This window comes from Erpetoichthys calabaricus, chromosome 2 (genome assembly GCF_900747795.2).
Source record: "Erpetoichthys calabaricus chromosome 2, fErpCal1.3, whole genome shotgun sequence".
Lineage (NCBI taxonomy): Eukaryota > Metazoa > Chordata > Cladistia > Polypteriformes > Polypteridae > Erpetoichthys > Erpetoichthys calabaricus.
In genome coordinates, this window is record NC_041395.2 from 76,068,598 (window position 1) to 76,090,020 (window position 21,423).

The 21,423-nt window shown below is 39.3% G+C and overlaps 1 protein-coding gene across 1 annotated transcript in view; it reads left to right on the forward strand.

Annotated features, from left to right (window-relative positions):
- Positions 1-21,423, forward strand: part of selenbp1 (selenium binding protein 1) — a 78,146-nt gene that overhangs the window by 23,765 nt on the left and 32,958 nt on the right. Inside the window, exons 3-5 of the mRNA XM_028793943.2 lie at positions 3,620-3,732; positions 13,223-13,408; positions 14,860-14,980. Coding sequence (XP_028649776.2) covers positions 3,620-3,732; positions 13,223-13,408; positions 14,860-14,980 — 420 coding nt within the window. The remainder of the gene's footprint in view (positions 1-3,619; positions 3,733-13,222; positions 13,409-14,859; positions 14,981-21,423) is intronic.

Below are 21,423 nucleotides of genomic sequence, written 5' to 3' on the forward strand. Positions count from 1 at the left end.
CCGTCTAACATGTATTGTTCAGAAATCTGTTTTACTGTGTAAATGATTAAATTTCAAAGGCTGTCTTGTAGAAGATATGAGGTGGTTTCATTTGTTTGTCACATACAAGTTCAAATGCTTCACAGATCTAACTTGAGTGAAAGTGTGTGTCTATATGAGTGTTCCCTGAGACGAACTGACACTCCCAGAGTAAGCTCCTACATTGTGTTTGATATTGCTAGGATAGGCTTTAACTTCTATGTTTATATATTCGGCGTGCATATATGTATATCTATCGTGTGTGTGTGTAAATTTTATATACCTTTTTTCATACTCTGTGGTAGTGCTTGGCGGTATACTGGTTCATACTGAAAACTGTTTATTTCTGTTATGATATGGATTTTTCTTATAGTGCGGGGGCTCTCTTTCACTGCTACACCTTTAAACAAGCATACAACGGAGTATATGTGTTAGTGGAGGTATTGCGCAGTGAAAATGGACAGAGAATATTCTGAAGCTGTAGCAGACGATAAAGTTGAACATGATGACACAGAAGAACTTTTGCTGGAAAAAGGAGTCGCGTCTGTTGTCTGGAGATACTTTGGATTTAAAAGGTTGGATGTGGACCATTATGTTCAAATGTGTGAATACTGTTTCTATACTACTGGATAATACTGCAAGCCAAGTTGTACTTGTTTTATTTGTTTTCAATACAGTGTAATGTACCTGGGTACTGTGTAATAGTGTGACGACATGTTGACTTTATTCTCGACATTTCCACTTTTAATCTCGATGCTTATGACGAGAATAAAGTCGACATTTCTACTTTATTCTCGCCGTTTGTCGAGGTTAAAGTTGACATGTTGACTTTGTTCTCGTAATTTGTTATTAAAGTAGAACATCGTAAACTAAACTTCATCTTAAAATGAATATTTTATTTAATTTACAAGGTTTTCTCAAACCCCGTCCTAAGTTATGTAGCACATTAAATGCTTTGTGTTGTGTTCCTGGAGCCATGTTAATCGCTACGTGCTTCTTAAACTGACTTCCTCTTGCAGCACACAGAATACATTAATTTCAAGATATTCCTGCTCCCTGAACATTTAGAATGCTAAGATAAATACTTGATATAATTTTCATGATGAAATACATTAAAGCATGTATTAATCATGTGGCAGTACGGTGGGGTGGAGGTTGCACTGCTGCCTCGCAGCAAGGTGGTCCTGGGTGTTCCCTACTTTGAATTTGCATGTTTTTCTGGTGGGTTTACTCCGCGTGCTTGTTTCCTTTCAAAGTCATGTAGGATGTGGGTTTTTGTTGTGCTTTATTAACCCTGCTAGTGTATGTTTTGCTCGTATTCACCCTGCGATGTGCTGGCGCCACGTTCAGGATTTCCTCCTGCCTTGCACACAATGCTTGCTGGGATGGGCGCAACCTTGAATGGACGGCATAATTAAACATGTATAACGAAGATATATATATTTTTTTTTCCCCAAGTTCTGAACACACCATGGTCTAAGTTTATAACTAGTTTTAATTCCACAAAGACGTTTATCGTGTGGCGATTGGTTATGTGGAGAAAGAAAAAGGAAGGATAGGAACTGGGGGTTTAATACATCAGACAGACAACACGCATGCAATGATGAAAGCCCGCTCAGAAGAACATCCATTGAATTCTGTGTTCGTATCTCCGACCACCAGATCACGAACCCAACATTTACACAATATTTAAGTTAAACCTGTGCGATTACCCATTCATACATCCAGTTTTTTGGAACCTCGTCACACCTGCCATAAAGTTATCTACACTGAACATACACCTGGGGACCCCTTACTGCGAGGGAGCAGCACTACCGCCACACTACCGTGCATGTTTAATACCTGCTTTAATGCATTTCATCATGAAAATTTATCTTGGCATTCTACATTTTCAGAGAGCAGGAATATCATTAAGCGAATGTATTCTGTGCGGCAATCACTGCCTCTTAGTGCGGAGGAAGTCAGTTTAAGAACGCGTAGTGATTAACAACTGGGTCGGGGAACCCAACACAAAGCATGTAATGTGCTACATTAACTTATGATGAGGTCTGAGAAAATCTAGTGCATTAAACATTGATTTTAGGATGAAGTTTAGTTTACGACATTCTACTTTAATGACAAAATAAACTATGAGAATAAAGTGGAAATGTCGACTTTAATCTCGACAGTTTTTTTTTTTTTTTTTTCTTCACTGTGGCCATAATACGATTCCGTAGGGCTATACCACAAATAGCATTATAAATGCAAGTTGCAGTTTTATTATTTATGTATCTAGCTTAGCTTGAAGCAAAGTCCATATTAATGCAGTTTGCCTTAATGATGGTTCAGTTGGTAAAGATGTCATCACCAAGTTGCACTTGTTTTGTTTTATTTTATTTTGGTGAATACTGTGTAATGCACCTGGGCTTGAAGTCTTGGAAGTAATAGTGCAACCTCCAGTAATATTATTTTATTATTATTTATTAGTTTACATATTATGCAGTTTAATAATGGTAAAGTTGTTTAAAAAGTCACTTTAACGTGTCAGTGGACAGAGATTGTTAACATTAAGAGAAAGTGTAGTTGGGTTACAAAAAATATTTACTATTTATTCCTTTTCTAAGACATTCAGTGCAATACAACTTTTGATAAGCACCTCTGTATATTTTACTAAGTCTAAATGCCTCTTTGGATGGTGGAAAATATGTTGTCAAAATTATAGTTTAAGTTTTTGCAAAATTTGTTCAATAAAAAGGTTCTCTATTTTGACTGCATCTGTCATGCAATGTGATTCCTTCTCTTCATTAGTGCCACCCCCTTGAAAACTATCACTTTATGGGGCCATGCAAACCTGTATTAATACTTGTGTGCACATTAAAATGTTTTTTTGTACAACTCTCATGACAGTGGAACAGGTTATTCTTAGCTAGTAATTGCAGTGGAAAATGGGGTTGACATCCACTCGTGCATGGGGGGAAAAAAATACCATTGAATACTGTGAAACTGGTATAATTTTGAAAAATACTGTGATATAGAATTTGTCATACCGCCCAGCACTACTCAGTAGTGTCTGTTCATAGGTGTGTCTAATCAACAGTGTATACATTCTAGTAATTTACCTATGATCTAATGCTACCCAGGCATTTCCATATTCAAACTGAAATCATATATGAATCCCAGCTGTGAGGATTTCCTTCCTTCACATTCATTTTGTCTTTCTTTTTGATAAACTCTTTGCAAAATTCATATTAGTATGTTTACTCTGGGTGGCATGGTGGAGCAGTGGTAGCGCTGCTGCCTCGCAGTAAGGAGACCTGGGCTCGCTTCCTGGGTCCTCCCTGCGTGGAGTTTGCATGTTCTCCCCATGTCTGCGTGGGTTTCCTCTGGGTGCTCCGGTTTCCTCCCACAGTTCAAAGACATGCAGGTTAGGTGCATTGCAGATCCTAAATTGTGTATGTGTGTGTGTCCTGCGGTGGGCTGGCGCCCTGCCCAGGGTTTGTTTCCTGCCTTGCTCCCTGTGTTGGCTGGGATTGGCTCCAGCAGACCCCTGTGACCCAGTAGTTAGGATATAGCAGGGTGGATGGAAATGTTTACTTTTGTGTTATTCTTTGTTCATTTCCAGGGCCTCGAGAAGAGATCGTCTATCTGCCTTGTATTTACCGTAACACTGGAATTGAGAAGCCAGATTATTTGGCTACTGTGGACGTAAATCCAGAATCTCCAACATACTGCCAGGTATGACGCAAATAGTGTTGCATCACAAGAGATTGCATGAGAAGGGCTGTTGAAACCTGGTTAAACTTTAAGTAGAGAGAAAAAAATGTTTGGCCAAAAATAGCAAGGAATGGTACATTTGGTATTCAGCCAAATGAGTAAAAATGCTGAATTATTATTTTTTTTTTTTTTAGCAAAATAGACACTGTTTGTTATACAGTCTTGTGCTGATTTTTGAGGCCTCATTCAAACAGCACCTCCTGTTCTTTAGGTAGTGAGTCAGGCAAAATACCGCATTGCATGATAGGGTGTCAACCTTCATCTTTAGAAGACTGTACTAGTTTCTTTACAACAAGGAAAAAGTAACGTTAGCACAGTATACGAAACTGCAAAGCTTTTTTGAAAGTAGATGCACATGGACAATGAAAGCTAAATGGTGAAGGAATCCAACAGAGACAAACTGATATATGGACACAAAACTGGTGCTATTTAAACAGATTGAGATTAATAATCAATGTGGATCAGTACAACCTGCCAGGAAAGGAATGAGCCATGCACCCCAACAAGCTTTGTTACTACTTTATCTATTTTAAGTGTTGTGTGTTTTAATATTACCTATTTGAAAGGTCAGATTTCAACATATATGAATTATCAGTTTTACAATTTTATTGAAAAGCATAAATCAAAAGTGAAATTGATTTTAATTTAGGCTTTCTGTAGTAGCACAGCATGAAATGTGCAAAAACAAATTAATTGGGTATTGGGCACAGTATTTTCTGATATTCGGCTTCAGCTCTGGCCAAGAAATTTCATTTTGGTGCATCACTGCCCATAAAATGTTACACTGCACTTAAATCTTAAGTAGACAAAGTGGTGTATGTAGACCAGAGGTAGCCAACACAGTGCACGTGGCACCTAGTCGCCTGCAGGGATCACGAGTCACCCATAGGGCATGTTCTAAAAATCGCACTAGTCGCCATGTAGCTCTGCCTAAAAATTGTATTTAATTGTGTTGCTGTTCTTTTTGAATCAATAACACTTGCATTGATGTAGATCGGGGGGATAGTCTAGGATCAGAGTTCAATATCGTGCACAAGACAAACCTCAATCTGAGACAAGCAAATGGGTGCAGCTATGATGGGGAGCTAGACACAGTTTATACCCCCAATAAATAAACCCATTTTCACAATGATTAGGAGGAAGAGTTCCTTTTTACGAAAGTGAAAGAAAAGTGTTTGTGTCTCATTTGCGGGGCAACTGTGGCAACAGCAAAGCAGCACAATGTAGAGAGACACTTCAGCACATGTCAGAAAAGCTTCCATGCTAACTACCCACGTGGCAGTGCACTATGGGCAGAAAAAAGCCCATGTGTTAAAGGCAGCTTTGGGCAAACAGTCTTTTTTTCATAAGGCTGGTGAAATAATCACAAAAAGCAACCAAAGCTTCATTTAGAGCTGTGAATTTTTTGATAAAGAACAAGAAAGCCTTTTCGGATAGAGGTCTTGACAGGAGCAATGATAATTACAAACACTGTGTTCAAAAACTAGAAGAATGCTCCCGATGTCCTCTGTACTCTCTGCGATGTCCAACTTGGGGCAAGTACAATGGTTAGAAGAGTGGTGGCTATGTCCTATCCGGGAACTTGACAGAGCAGCTGGGCCGGGATCTGGTTAAGTGCAGGTGGTTTAGCATCCAGTGCGACGAGTCCGTGGACGGCAGCAGTACATCGCAGCTGAAGATGTTTATCTGATTGGTGTTTGATTATTTCTCCACAAAAAAAAGAACTCCTGACACTACTACCTCTGAAGACGACAATGAGGGGACTTGACATCTACAACATGGTGAAGAGATTCTTCGTGGAGGAAAAGGTACCATTGAAAAAGCTTGCGTCGATGACTACAGATGGGGCTCTCGACATGCAGGCTTTGTTGCGCAATACCAAGGTGACACAGACTTCCCAAAATTTCTACATTACCACTGCATCATTCACCAGCAGGCGATATGTGCAAAAGTGACTGGCTTTGATCATGGGATGACTCCCATTGTGAAGATCATAAATGGCATCTGCTCAAAAGCAAAATAAGACGGGATATTCAAGTCCCTATTGAAGGAGCTGTCAGAAATCCAATGGCTCACCAGGGGACGTGTTTTGCAGCATTTTTTTTTTTTTGTCACTTTTGGTTGAAATCAGAGTTCATGCAATCCAAAGGGGAAGACCCCTCGCTTCTCAAAAACTGAGTGGGAACTTTGCATTTTTAATGGACATCACTGGGGAAACTGAACCATTTGAACTGTAAGCTGCAAGGCAAAGGTAAGACTGTTTTTACAGCACTTATTAGGTCAGTGACATTTAAAGCTAAGATGAACATTTTCTCTCTGCATTTACAGAAGAAAGTGCTACACTTGCGTACAGTCAGTGCTAAGTGACAATGCTTCTGCATCTGGGGCTTTTGACAAAGCTGCAGAAAAGTACTCCAGTCATAAACAGACTTGGGCAAGATTTTGAGAACAGGTTTTGGGACTTGATTTGAAATGAATGACGCACATGGCTCAAGTTGATCATTTCTTGCAAGTGGACATGACGTGCATTGCTGAGCAACAAAGTGCAATGTTCAACTTGAATTCTAGACAGGTGCAGTTTGAAATCCTTACGTTGCAAAGTGACTTCCACTTCAAAGCCCATCAGGGTGCACCAAACCTTTGGTGTCTTGTGGACACAGAAAAGTACACAGGTGTATGCACAGCAGCTATGAAAGTTGCCTGCCTTTTTGGTTCAACCCATATTTGTGAATCGGCCCTTTCTGACATGAATTTCATCAAGAACAAACACAGAACACGCCTTACTGATGCACATCTACTACAAGACTCGCTCAGAGTTGCAGTGTCAAATTATACCCCGGATTACAGCGGGCAATGCCACGCTTCCCACTAAAACATTTACAGACAAAGAAAGAGAACATGTTTTCCGTGAAACACCATGGCAACGTTAAACTCAAATATTATACAACAATGTGAAAAATAATTTGACTAAAGTGTTACGGATGTGATGATTTATTAAAAAATACTACAGATGTGATTAGTGCAAATGTCATATGATTCATTTAAAAATGTGAAAGTTGTTTATTTTTTTTGTTGTTTTTTAAATCTTACACAACTGATAATTTGTACAAACATGGGACAGAGTGCCTGGTTTGTTTAAAAATGTTACAAAGGTAATGGTTGATACAAACAGGAAATGATATTTGAATATTTAATATTAATGATATTATCATCAAAGGTGAACTGTGCAACTTTGTTATTCAGGGAGTTTGTATCAAATGAGTAGCCCTTTGTATTACTCCGTACCCTTGAAGTAGCTCCGTCTTTCTGCTTGTACTTGGGACCGCAGTATCTATAAAGAGACCATTAGAAAGTACTATTTTAATGTTTTTCCCATAATCAAAGTTATGATGTCAACCTAACTTCAATCCTGATATTTTACAATACAGAGTCATTCTGTCAAACTTTACTATAGTTTTTATTATATTTTTTTATGCCTTTCATCCAGCATTATTTCCTGCAAGTTGGATATTGTGACCCACAAAGTGCCCCCCCTTAGCTAGCGCACAAATTCTTTGAGTACATTTTTTCATCTTCAAAATGTAGAGATGCTTTTATTTTGAAACAGGATAAGGAACACTGTCTTAATTTTATTGTTGACTTGGTTATATGGGATTTTTTTTTATTTGCATTTCTGCTGCCATTTTGTTTTATGGTTATTACTATATTGTATTCCTTAAAGCCTTGCCCAGCCACAGTACAACACCGGTGCCATAATCACATTTTCATTATAAAATAAGGTAGCACTCATTTTGAAGGCAATTTTTTTTTTTTTTGGTTTTGTTGTGTAAAAGAGTAAATATTTTTAGTGAGGTATACAGCACTAACAAACTAACAATACCATTGTAACTTTGAGTTTATTTCAGCCATTCACTATTTTTGTGTTGTGTCAAACGCAAGCAAAAAATATGAGCATAACAGTTACTCTCTTGGCGTGTCCAGAGTCTTAGGCTCTATTAAGCATCTTATTTAACATTTCTTTCTTAAAAAGAGGAGAAGACAAGAATGTAATTCCTGTGCTTTCTTTTTAGCCATTTGCATCTGTTCCAATTTATAAGGATTAGGGCCCCTTCATGCGCTGCAGAGTGGAGTTCTCCCTTTTCAGTACCAGAAGCAAACTGCCTGCCTTTGAAGCAGGATTCCTTTTATAACATAATGGGGTCAGCTGACAAGAGCGTCGTGTTTCCTGGCAATGCCTTCATTGCGCTGGGCAGACCTACTGGGCACTTCTGTTGACTTTCATGAGCATGTCCTCAGCTGGACGTTTTCAGTCTCCTGTAAAAATGGGACTTTGTGGAATCTGGGTGTACTGTGATACTATTAATCCTGATATGACAAAAGTAAAAAAAAAAAAAAAAAACTGTACTGTATTCTAGCTTGCACTTCAATATTTTATGCAGTGTATACATTTTTTTAAATTTAGATCAGGGACTGTACACAATACTTAGCTAATTGCATTATTGCTATTTATTTACTCGTCCATTTATTGTGTTGTCAGGTTAGGTTGGGGAGAAAGCACTGGTATAGCACATTGCTGCACCCACCACATGATAAAACAGCTGGGAATCCCAGTTTGCAACCCCCCAGGCAGACATGTAGTCCAGTCCCACCCCCCAGAAATGACAATCTATCTGCCATAGCCAACTGTTTATATTTGTATCTCCTTGGCCTGGTCTAGCCACTCAACTCCTCAGCAATGAGGATCCAGCAAGCCGGATCACCCTTGGGGCATTGTGCCACATGGCCATAGTGCCGTAACTGACACTCCCTCACAATGCAGGTAATGTGCTTCATTCAGGATTCCGTGAGCAACTGCTCGTTTGGCACAATGTCAAACCAGCAGTACCCAAGAACTCTCCAAAGACGCAGTACTAAAGGAGGCCAGTCTTCGTCTCCGGTCATTGGATAGCATCCATATCTTAAAACCATATAACAAAACAGGAAGCATCAGGACTCTAAAGACTTGGACCTTTGTCCTTTTGTAAAGAAATCGGGAGTGCCACACACCCTTTTCCAGTGACCTCATGAAACCCCATGCTCTCCCGATCCATTTATTGATTTCAAGGGAAGAATCACCAGATATATGAATGTCACGGCTTGAGGTAAGTAAACCTCTCGACAAGATCGACATTCTCTCCGCAAACGGACACACTGCTGATGGCTGTGCCCAAAAGGTCATTAAAGGCTTGGATCTTGGTTTTTATCCAGGACAATCGCAAGCCCAGACACTCGGACTCTTCACTCAGTCTCTCGAGAGCCCCTATCAAAGCCTCAGTTGACACTGCAAACATCACAGCATTGTCGGCAATGTCAAGATCACTGAATTTTTCTTCACTAACAGATGCCTCACAGCCACTAGACCCCATGACCCTGTACAACACCCAGTCCAAGAACAAGAACACTCCCTTGATGAACCCCAGAATCAACTGAGGAAAATGGCAGAGGTTCTACTTCCACTCTGCACAGTACCAGTGTACAGGCTTGCCATGACATCCAGCAACTCTGGGAGGATCCTGCATAGTCTCGGTATATCCCACAAAGCAGTTCAATCAGCTTAATCGAACACCTTTACAAAAATCAGCAAAGGCTACACAGACTATTGATATTCATTTGATGAGAACCCCCAGTGCCAGGATCTGGTCAATGGTAGACTTGTTAGGAGTAAAACCAGACTGCTCTGGTCGCTGGTAGTTGAGCAAGTGATCACTGATTCTATTGAGGATAACCCTAGCAAGGACCTTACCCAAACCTTCACTGTACCACCAGTATTGCAGTACCAAGTTCAACAGTGTGACTCAGGGCGCTGGAACCAGGATTCAGCATTCCCCAGCCCCTGATCTTTTGCAAAGTCTAGGAACATGCAGCCACTTTCACCACGGTTGTCAGACTCACGGGGACTGACCCAGTCCTCGGAGCCACCCCTGTCCGTGCCAATGTTCACATTGAAGTCACCCATGATGAAAGTGGTGTCACCTCGCAGGCACGCATCAACCACCAAGTTGCAAATAAAATGTCTTCCTCACCAACACATCATTCACCAGGGTTGGGACATACATTGAGACAACAGACAAGACATCCAGAGAGTGCCGTAATCTGAGTTTCATAATGTGCTCGTTGAAAGGAGTGACATTGGACGCCATCAGAAGGAGCCAATCCACCACAGCAACAGCTCTCAGAGAGACCAGACCAATAAAAGGTGTACCCACCTACATAGATCTGGCCAGGCCCAGGCCTGTGCACCTCGGAGAGTGCCGCCACTGAAATGCGGAATTTACAAAGCTCCTCCAACAGCAAAGGAAGAAGATCAGCATGCCCAGGAGACATTCCACGTGCCTACCTGAATGGGCCGCCTTAAATTAGGACCCAAGTGTTGCCATGCAGCAGGTGATGCCTCAGCACCACACCAGTTCTGATCACAAACAGGCCTGACCCCATTGTCTCTCCAGTGGTTTTGACTCTTCCAGGGATGAGGCACCTGAGGGCTTTTCCCCAACCCCAGTCATAATGCAAGCGGCCTTCCTATGGGTGGCTCCAGCAGAGCTACTTCTGCAGAGAACAGAAAGGAGTCCTCTCGGCCATTTCAGAGCTGTGTGAAGTTTTTACTGTGGCTGGAGTGCCAAACCTGAAACCAACTCCCAAGTTTTCCCTGCAAGTTGGACAACCGGTTGCAGGGTCAGGTGCAATTTAATTGTCTAGCCCGCTAAAAGTAATAGCACCAAGTCTGGAGCCCAGTATTGGACATTAAAAAGGAACCGATCTCGAAATTACTTATAACTAGCAAGGTCATCTGGCACTGTCCAAGTATAGGACACCAATCGGTATGTGCAAGATGGAATAATCAAGTAAATTTCACAATGAAACATAGCCAGTGGTGTTCCCCTGTACAAAGGGAAAATCTGTCCAAAATTTGAAGGAAATTGGGCAAACACAAGCAGGGACATCTGTCACTTTGTAAGAAATATAGCCTGTGGTCTTTCTCGGAACAAATGGGGAATCTATACAAAATGTGGCAGAGAAAAGGCCAAGGTTCTGGATTTGTATACCGGATAAATACACACATTTAACTGTACATTTTAGATTTATTGTAATGAATACAATAATGTTTTTAGCTTTCTCTGCGTTTTCTAGATTTAGATAAAGATGTTTAGAAGATTTTGAAATGAGTTTGAGATTTAAATTTTCATATAACAAATTTACCAGGTTTATTGCAAAATCAAAATCTGTCCAGTATGAGGCAATGAGTTTTCACGCAATCAGTGTTTTGCTGTGGAGGGTGTGGGGTGACCTTCTTATTAAAACATGATGCCTTTTCTGCGAGTATCGAAGGTTATTTTTATTGATGCCCAGCCCCTATGTCACTTACCGGCTACTGTCCATGACCATTTCCCTTTTTCTTTTTTCCTCTGGAATAAAGCCTGTGGTGTCACAGGCTGCAACTCACATCTGTTAACATGCCTCTCGGGTCAGATGACTTGACTTCAGTGGCTGCTAATATGATCCACTTCTTCTTGCTGCTGGGTTCTTTCTCTGGTAGCGTGAGATATGATTCCACAATATTGGTACACCCTACTTCTGGGACTTTAGGCTTGCACACAGTTGACCACGATCAAGTGACCCTACACCTCTCCACGCAAACCCTTCTTATCTGATAAGCAGTAAGCAAGACAACAGAACAGACGTTCTCTATTTATCCATTAAAGGATTAGTTCAGTATCTTTTCAAGTCAAAGTTATTTCTTCACAAAAATGGGATATATACAGGTTACAGGTTTATACTTATTAATGTTTCTGTAATTTAGAAATAAGAAGTAATTTAAAATGTTAAAATCAATACTTATCGACATTTTTGAACACCTGACTTGACAAAATTATCTTGATACATGACAGTTGTTCTTTAGCTTCAGAACACATGGCTTGACATTCTATTATGCAGTCCGCATTCAAAGCAAAGCTATTTGTCTTCTGCATTGAGGGCAACACCATCCTGGACCTTAAGTAGCAAAGCCTCCTCGTCACATCTGTGCCAACATGGCTTCTGGCTCTGAAGACCTCGTGGGAGACCCTATAATTGCTCACTTTCCACTGCCCAATACCATGTATGGATTAGTACAGATTTAGCACATTAAATTAACTATTTGCATGTGGTATGTATGGGTCAGGCTCCCAAAGACCCCAATACAGCACATTCTTATCCACAAACAGGGCATAATCACTGCTCTAAAAAACTGCTCGAATCACTTAAGGTCCCTGCCTGAAAGAATTGTCTTTGCTTCAGCTAGAAAAAATGTATTTACGCTAAACATAATTAGGCTTCCAAATCACCGTATCAGTTATTTTTCAACACTGGTTATACCTGTTCATAATGTAGCTATTTATTTGAACACTGTAAAAATAGAAAAAGAAACTTATTTTTTTACTACTTCACAACATTAAAAATAGACCTGTTAGCTGTGGAGCCTCGCAGTTAGGACACCTGGGTTCGCTTCCTGGGTCCTCCCAGCATAGAGTTTGCATGTTCTCCCCATGTCTGTGTGGGTTTCCTCCGGGTGTTCCGGTTTCCTCCCACAGTTCAAAGACATGCCGGTTAGGTGCACTGGCGATTCTAAATTGTCCCTGGTGTGTGTGTGTGTGCGCCCTGCGGTGGGCTGGTGCCCTGCCCAGGGTTTGTTTCCTGCCTTGCGCCCAGTGTTGGCTGGGATTGGCTCCAGCAGACCCCCGTGACCCTGTAGTTAGGATGTAGTGGGTTGGATAATGGATGGATGGATGTTAGCTGTGGATATTTCATAGCCCTTTTTTGTTGTTTTGCTGATATTTTTGCATCACTCTTATGGTATTTTTGAGCATTTATGCTAATAAGAATACTATTCAAAGCATATTCTTGGTAAAAACTTGATTGAATTTTGCAACTTTTTCTGTGTTGTAATTTATATACAAAACAACACATTGTCCAGTTATACACTAGTGGTCAAAAGTTTTGAAACTCCTCAGGTTTTTCTTAGGTGTTCTAAAACTTTTGACCGATTTTAAAAGGAAGATATTTCAGAATATTTACATTATTTTGATGTGTAGATCATGTATTTTGAGTTAGGTGTAAAGAAATTGTGTCCAGTTAAATGAAAGTAGCAGAAAACGGACAAAATTGAGGCTGAGTTTAAAGGGTTAAAGTGCAGGCCTCGGGAGTGTGTGGAGTTTAATGCTTAGGCCAGTTTTAAAAGAGTCATCTTTTTTTTTTTTTTTTGCTTGTGTATTAAGTGCCCTGATATGAGAACTATGTTTGGAATAAAAGTAAAAGAATTCTCCTATTGCTCATTGACACAACAGTATTGTATACAAGTGTCTAATAACAGCTATTGAATGTCAGTGGGCAATTGTAGCTTGTTGATCATTTATCATGTGGCACATCATATTTCTAGGTGATCCATCGTCTGCCAACGCCTAACTTAAAGGATGAGCTGCACCACTCTGGTTGGAATACATGCAGTAGCTGCTTTAGTGATACCTCCAAGAAACGTAACCGCTTGATCCTGCCAAGCCTCATCTCCTCACGCATCTATATAGTGGATGTGGGGACTGACCCTCGTGCCCCCAGATTTCACAAGGTAATGATTCAAGCTGTTAACATTCTTTTATATTTAAGAACTGCTTGAGCTTCTATAAACATAACTTTGGTACTGGAAACTAATGCTGCCCTAATGTCGTCTTTTAGTTTTCATAGGAAGTGGAAACCTCCAAGCATTTTCTAGACAGCCACCTCATTTATATTTTAGTAGCGGCATAGGTATGAAACTTGTACTCACTGGTCCATTCCTTAATTTCAGATTTCTGTGCAATGTTCTATCCATGTTCACATTTTCAAATTTTCTGTCCATTATCCAACAATTAGCAGTTAAGGAAACTATTTTTAAATATTCCCTTTGTATTAGAACATAAATAATTCCTAAAAGGTTTGAGTTCAGATATTTGCATTGTTTATATTCTGCTCCACTCACATCATGTTGTTGGGCTGGTTAAGACTCCTGTTGTTACTTGCATACATAATTGGTCCTTGGGACATTTGTACGTACAGCATGATCTGCAAGTGTTCTCCAGTGTATGCCTTCAGGTCTTCAGTTTTCTGTCCTCTCTCTTATTTGCCGCAAATCTTTCTCCTCCAAGGTGAATCTTTATTCTCGTTTTTAATTAAAGTCTATTCTGCTTAGTATCAACAGCAGCAAAGGCTTTGTCGGCTTCACAATGGAAATCTGCTTTCTTTTAATGCTTAGAAGTTCTGTCTTCTTATTTTTTTTAATTCTGTGCAGTAAATATTAACAAAGCATTGAAAAATGAGTCTTCATGGTGAAACTGGTTCAGTGCCCTGTGATTGGTGAGAAGTGTTATGCCATATTTTAATCACTGCAGTTTCCTCTTCTCTCTGTCTGTCTCTTGATAGCTTCCTGTGAGCACTTGTGCCTCCTTTGTGAGCTCAGGTCGTATTTCACCCAAAACCTTCGATTTCTTATGTGGGGTTAAGCTTGGGGTTGATGGAGTAGAATTGGGATTTGGGGGTGTTTGTTGTGGGTTGGATGGGTTGTTGTTGTTTTTTTAGGGATTGTTTCAATTGGTCTGAACGGTCTTTGTATGCTCTTCAGGATGTTATCACATTAATAATTTGATCACAAAAAGTACACATTTCCAGGTCATTCGGTTGTTAAAAAATAAAAAATAGTTTTATTGTAGTAAATTAAAAAATGCAGACACTTCTAATTGTTTTTTTTTTTTTTTTCTTTTTTTATCTTTTTTGTGTTTGTGGGATATCTCCTGTAAGTATAAAATACAACATCAGGTATAGCCACATCTTCGTGACAGTGAACTGCTTTTCTTTCCTACACATAACCCATTATATTGGTGGGCTCACTCCACAGGAAAAAAAAAAGCCTCATATGTGGTTAGAACTTAGCTACAGTAGATCATAAATACATTTTAGGAAAGAGTCAAAGACTTGGTTCATTGAATCCCTATTTCTCTTTATAGCTGAATGCATTGTACTTTTCTTTATTTAACTCTATAACAGATTGTGGAGCCGACTGAGGTGTTTTGGAAATGTAACTCTGCTCATTTGCATACTTCACATTGTCTTGCAAGTGGAGAAGTGATGATCAGCACGATGGGAGATCCTGCTGGAAATGGAAAAGGTGAAATTATTTATAGTATTTTGATGGGGTGCTGAACTAACAGAATTGAGGCATGGTTCCTGCTAATAAGGGCATCTGTCTCTCTCACTTTCACTCTTTTTTATCAGTTTATTCTTTGAGATCTGGAGGTTGTTGTGGCCTGTGCTTTTGCATTAATTTTTTTAAAATAGTTTTCTGACACATGGTGCCTACTGGGTTCCAGATTAACCTTATTTTCAATATGTCAACTCTTTGTACTAATTGCCTCCAACAGACATTCACCTCATTTTTAATATGTATGTTATCTTGGGATGCATGGAACTTGGCAAGTTTGTTAATAAATTTGTCTCCTCTCGCCCTAAATTTAACACGCATAGAAAGTCACACACATACAGACCCTATCCATTTGCACATTGTTTTATGAGTGATACGTACAATGCCTTTCACTCCTCCGCAGTCCTCATAGGGACTCGCTATCTTTGATGTGAACAACATACTGATATCCCTAGATATAAGCCAGACTTAAATATTAGTTTGGTTTCTAATTTCCTAGACTCGTGAAAGCTGATACACCCTTTGGTTATATGCCACTTACCAACCAAAGATGTTTTACTTCTCTTTTCACTTTTCTTCTGTTGGAAACGTTTTTCTTCAGCTTGATAAACTTTTTGGAAAAGAATCTCATACACATCAGGTGCCCTGTATTTACTTCAGTCACTCTGGTTCTATCCCTTTCTCTGAGTTTGCTCTCTGGTGGGCTGTTGTTTATGTCAGAAATTCATATGGGGCTCCAGACCTCGTGATATTACACATATATGATTGGCTAGCTATCCTGGTGATGTATATGTCTGCCTAAAAGCCTTGATTCTTGTACTTTACCTGTGCAATCTCTTGCTGTCTGCAGTTCTTTAACTATTAAATTGTAACTAAGAGTGCCATAAATTATTTGTATAGCAATAAAGAAATAATGTGCAGATGCTGTTAGATAAACAAGAAAAAACCAACATACCAATGCATTTAAGCCAGGGGTGTCGAACTCTGGGCCTGGAGGGCCGCAGTGGCTACAGGTTTTCATTCTAACCCTTTTCCTAATCAGTGACCAGTTTTCACTGCTAATTTAACTCCTTTTCCCTTCATTTCAATAGCCCTGTTTTTAAGGATTCAGTCCTCTGAATTGATTTGTTTCCTCATTAAATGGCAGCCAAACAGAAAGGAGACGTGAAACGAGCCAGCACATGACCAACTAAATTGGAATTTAAAACTCCAACCAATTTCACTCCAAACAGTTTCTTAATGAGAAGCTTATTCTTGCTGTTAATTAAGCCCGTTATTTAATTCAATGGCTTGTTGCTGCTCTCATTCTGCCACAGCAGATATTTCCAAATTTCTAAGAACACAGTCAAGATATTTTGGTGACCTGAGAGATCAACCTTACTGAGACCTTCGCCTTTTTTTATTTTCAGATATTGTGTGATGGGCACAGGTGAGCTGGTCATATGGTGGCTTTTTTGATGTCTCATTATTGTTTGGCTACTAATTAAGGAAAACGACAATTAAGGGGCCTAAGTCAAGTTAATTAAAACTAAAGCAAAAGTTAATTAGCAGTAAAAACAGCTCACTAATGAAGAAGATGGTTAGAATGAAAACCTGCAGCCACTGCGGCCCTCGAGGACCGGAGTCCGACACCTGTGATTTAAGCCATAAATTATTGGTTATGTGAAATTAAGAATGCTGATATAGTTAGCTAAAGAGCGCTTTAGTAGTTGATTTCCGTACCTTTGTCCAAAATCTTACAGATTGCAGATGGTTTTTAACATAGTTTAATATAGTGTCTGTAGTTCTAAAATTGACACTTTTATAAATGTGCTTGTGAAAAGAATTTTTTTAAATTAATGAGCTACAATCTATTGAATGATTTTTTTCAGACTTCTGTGTTTCTTTATATGGAAGCAAATACCAAAAAGGCATTCTCCATCCCCTACCCTACACCACAAGAAACATGTTTCAAATGGATTTTTTAGTCTAGCACTTTGAATATCTGAAATAGAACAATGAAATACATAGTTTTTTTTTTTTTTGTTTTGTTTTTTTTTTTTTTTTAACTGTAACAGTTAACTTGTAGCATCGGAACGGAGCTCAAAAAGTTTTGGATTTTGGAGCATTTTGGATTTTAAAAATTCCGATTACGGCAGAGGTGAGCAAAATCATCCCAGCAGTGGCTGCAGGTTTTTGTTCCAACCCAGTTGCTTAATAAGAAGCACTTATTGCTCAAGTAACACTTTTGCTTCATTTTAGTTCTCTCGCTTGTTAAGATTTTGAACTCTTATGGCTTATTTTAGTCTTAAAAAGCCATATTCTTGATTTTGAATTGCTCCTTATTAGCAATAAAATGTAAGTGACCAAAGAAATCAGCAGTTCTCCATTTAGCTTGTTTCCATTTACACCTCTGTGTATTTATTGTGCAGTGTTTGGTTTAATTAAACGCTTGGAAGGAATGTAGAGAAAAAAGTGAAGGACTGAGAATTACTCATGTTTTACACTTCGAATCATTTGGATGATATCTTTAGAAAGGAAAACAAAATCTAGGATATGAGAATGACTTGACATGGCAGAGTTAAAGCACTAACAAGTCATGAAACTAAATTATTGGCAAGGACTGTTTTATAATTAAGCAACTGGGTTGGAACAAAAACCTGCAGCCCTCCAGGACTGAGTTTGCCCACCCCTGGATTACCAGCACTAGTGTATCGTATTTTCTATACAATCACAAGAACATCAGCATTCTGATTCAAAAATAAGAATTTATCATCTTGTTGTTGAGAACTTGCAGTTTGATATTGATTTTTTTGATCAGAGTAATAAACTCTGAAAATTGTTTAATTTGGTAATAAAAATGTTAATATTTTGCTACTGGCATCTATAAAAGCAATCATTACTTGTGCAAGTGAAAATCGCTACAGGCTTGGAATTAGCAAGACGAGCGGATGATTATTTGTGCCACCTAGTGAACAAGGAAGACTGAGATAACATGTCTAGTAATGAGAGAGCTTGACTAGTCCTGTTTTAAGTTGGATGGCTGCATGTGTAAACTAAATAAAAAAAGAAACACTAGTGCTCAGTTATGCTGTAATTTTGCAGCCATCTGCATTAAACACATTTAATTTTTATAGTCTGTTAATGGCAAGGATAAATACCATATTAGCTTTCTCTGTCTTTGGAGGTGTGCAGGACAAATCCACAGTGTTTCTCCCTTTATTAAATGTCTGTTTTAATTGTGTACCTCTGGCACATAGACAAAACATTTTCCAGCTAATTTTCACTATTAGGAGATGTTACTTCTCTGTGTGACAAGATGATGGATCTCCTTTAGGTTTGTCTTTTCTCATGTAGGCTGTTACCCTGTCTTTAGTTTATTCCTCAAAACCACAATGGCCCATTCTGAGATTAGCTTTTGTCTTACAAACATTTAAATGGTAAACATTTGAACACTGCCTGAGCAGTAATGGATTGTGTGTGAGTGTGTGATTTAAAGATCTTTTTTTTTATGCTATGTAAAAGTGTACATCTGCTTTAGATTTAAAGTGTACTTTCTCATATGTGCTGATTCTATTTTGTCAGTGACCACCCATCCGTACTAATAAGCCACTCCAGTTTATATGGTGATCCTCTGAATTTAGTCCTCCTTCAAAATCTGCCCATGCAGCTGCTGCTACTTACCTGGGAAAAGACAGGTGCTTGAAAGTTTAGACTCTTAAGAAAAATGACCAAGCGATGGTTGAAGCACATCAGTTAGGCAGAAGCATAGTGTAAAAACTTGGTTTAGATTCACAAAATCAAACATTTCAGAACCAAATATCAAAACCAGGGGCTATGAAACTTTTTAGCCTGGGAACCTAAAAAAGAAAATTGGTACCATACTGGGATCCAAGAAAAGGACTAATATATCATAATGACAGTGCAGCCATGAATAGACAAATAAAAATGGCCATATAATTTTAAAACAGTAAACATTTTGTTTCCTTTCAAGCACTTCTCACATGAATATTACTAAAACAGAAAAGTGTAAAGCAAGTATAACCAGTTTGAAATTGCCAGAATCATTAGGAGAACCAACACATTTATACCTGTTTAATTTTGCCAACAGAAAACAAAAGGTTGCCCAAGGGCACAACATATAAGACACTGATAAATAAGCCAGCCAATACAGAGTTCTCTGCACTTCCTTAGTCTCACTCGGGAACTCCTTTCAGGCTTAAATTTGAGTTGTCAATGGAATGCCCCTGCCATTTATAGCAACCCAACCAGAAGGTGCAGTGCTTATTCAGGATGTCATGTTCTGAGCTGAGTGCCCTCACTGAGCATCTTTACCAGGCTGTGGGAAAAGAAGATGCTGTTAGCAGCCATGCCCCCTCTCATCCTGAAGAGGTTCTGCTTGGCTCAACTGAGCCCAGAAGAGGATCCCTGGTTGCACATGTGTGACACAAGCACATTGTTGTTAATAATAATATATTTTATTTATATACAGTAATCCCTCACTGTATCGCGCTTTGACTTTTGCGGCTTCACTCTATCGCGGATTTTATATGTATGCATATCTAAATATATAACGCAGATTTTTTGCTGCTTCGCGGGTTTCTGTGGACAATACGTCTTTTTACTTCTGGTACATGCTTCCTCAGTTGGTTTGCCCAATTGATTTCATACAAGGGACGCTATTGGCGGATGGCTGAGAAGCTACCCAATCAGAGCACGCAGTTAAGTTCCTGTGTGCTGATTGGCTCAGTGACGGAGCGCCGAAATTCGATTCCGCTGTGTTAACCAGGAAATCTCGTCTCACTCATTCAGCATCAACGTGTTTCGCTGTGTAAAGAGTTAACTTTTGTGCTTTTTTTTTTTTTTTTTTTTATATCTTTGTGCATAGTCAAGCCCTTCGTTATGGCTCCAAAACGATCTGCTCCTACTACTGCTTCAGGGGCTGTGCCAAAGCACAAACGGAAGATGCTAACGATTGCTGAAAAGATAAGTTTTGGATATGTTGAAGGCAGGGAACAGCTACACCGCTGTAGGACGCCATTACGACATCAATGAGTCCACGATTCTTTTTATTTAAAAAGGAGGAAAAGCATATAAGGTCTATGGCCGCAGTGTCCTTTAACCAGGGCGCAAAATGAGTTGTAAGTGGATGTAATAAGGCGGTAGTCCGGATGAAATCTGCTTTAGGGATTTGGATTGAAGACTGCCGGAAGAAGAGCAACGGCGGTGCTACACAATCGCCTGAAGAGACTCCTTTAGAAGAGCTGTAACGCTCTCCTTTGTTGTGCAGTAAAATTAAACTCCTCGTTATCGGACAAGTCGTTGTGTCATTGTTGGTGAGTAACCATAATTAATTTTCTATGTACAGTACTTATTACATGTACATAGTTTAGTGTCACTGTACACACATTTTACTGTATACAATTTTTCTTGCATTGTACGTATTTGTTGCTGGTGGCCTGTCTGTCGTAATGGCTGTAACATATGTGATATCGGAGATACTCAATATCTTTATATACAGTAAAACCTAAATATTATTTTAAACAGTGTGTTTACATATGTACATAATTTCAACGAATCTTACCTAATATCTAACAGAATACAAAGGGTTTATACTGTATAATTGTGCGAGAAATGTTCATAATAGTGTGGGAGAGTTTATAAGGGCTTAAAATATATAAAAATAGCCATATTATCATATGGTTTTTACTTCGCGGATTTTCACCTTTTGCGGGGGGTTCTGGAAAGCAACCTCCACGATCGAGGAGGGATTACTATAGTACCTTTTCCAATATTGTCAGTTAAACAAATTATTCTTCAAAATGGGAATGGTCTACTGAGGTATATCTTTGTTCCTTTAAGTAATTCAAGAATTGGTAAAGCAGAGAGAAATACATTCTTGGGCTGCAATACAATAAATGTCATGGTTTTAGAAAGGATAGTGTGTATGGTCACTTCAGTCAAACAATGTATTGTTGCAGTTTATTTACCTTTTCTTAAATTACATTTTTTAAAATAAAATGAACTACACCATTAATATAACAATATATTTTGATAAATGGGGTTTCAGATCCTTCAATAACTCTTGAAAAAGGTAGCTAAATTATATGGGAGGTATTTTCTGCAAAAAAAGTAAATGAAAACTAAAATTCCATCCATCCATCCATTGTCTCCCGCTTATCCGAGGTCAGGTCGCGGGGGCAGCAGCTTGAGCAGAGATGCCCAGACTTCCCTCTCCCCGGCCACTTCTTCTAGCTCTTCCGGGAGAATCCCAAGGAGTTCCCAGGCCAGTCGAGAGACACAGTCCCTCCAGCGTGTCCTGGGTCTTCCCCGGGGCCTCCTCCCGGTTGGACGTGCCCGGAACACCTCACCAGGGAGGTGTCCAGGAGGCATCCTGATCAGATGCCCGAGCCACCTCATCCGACTCCTCT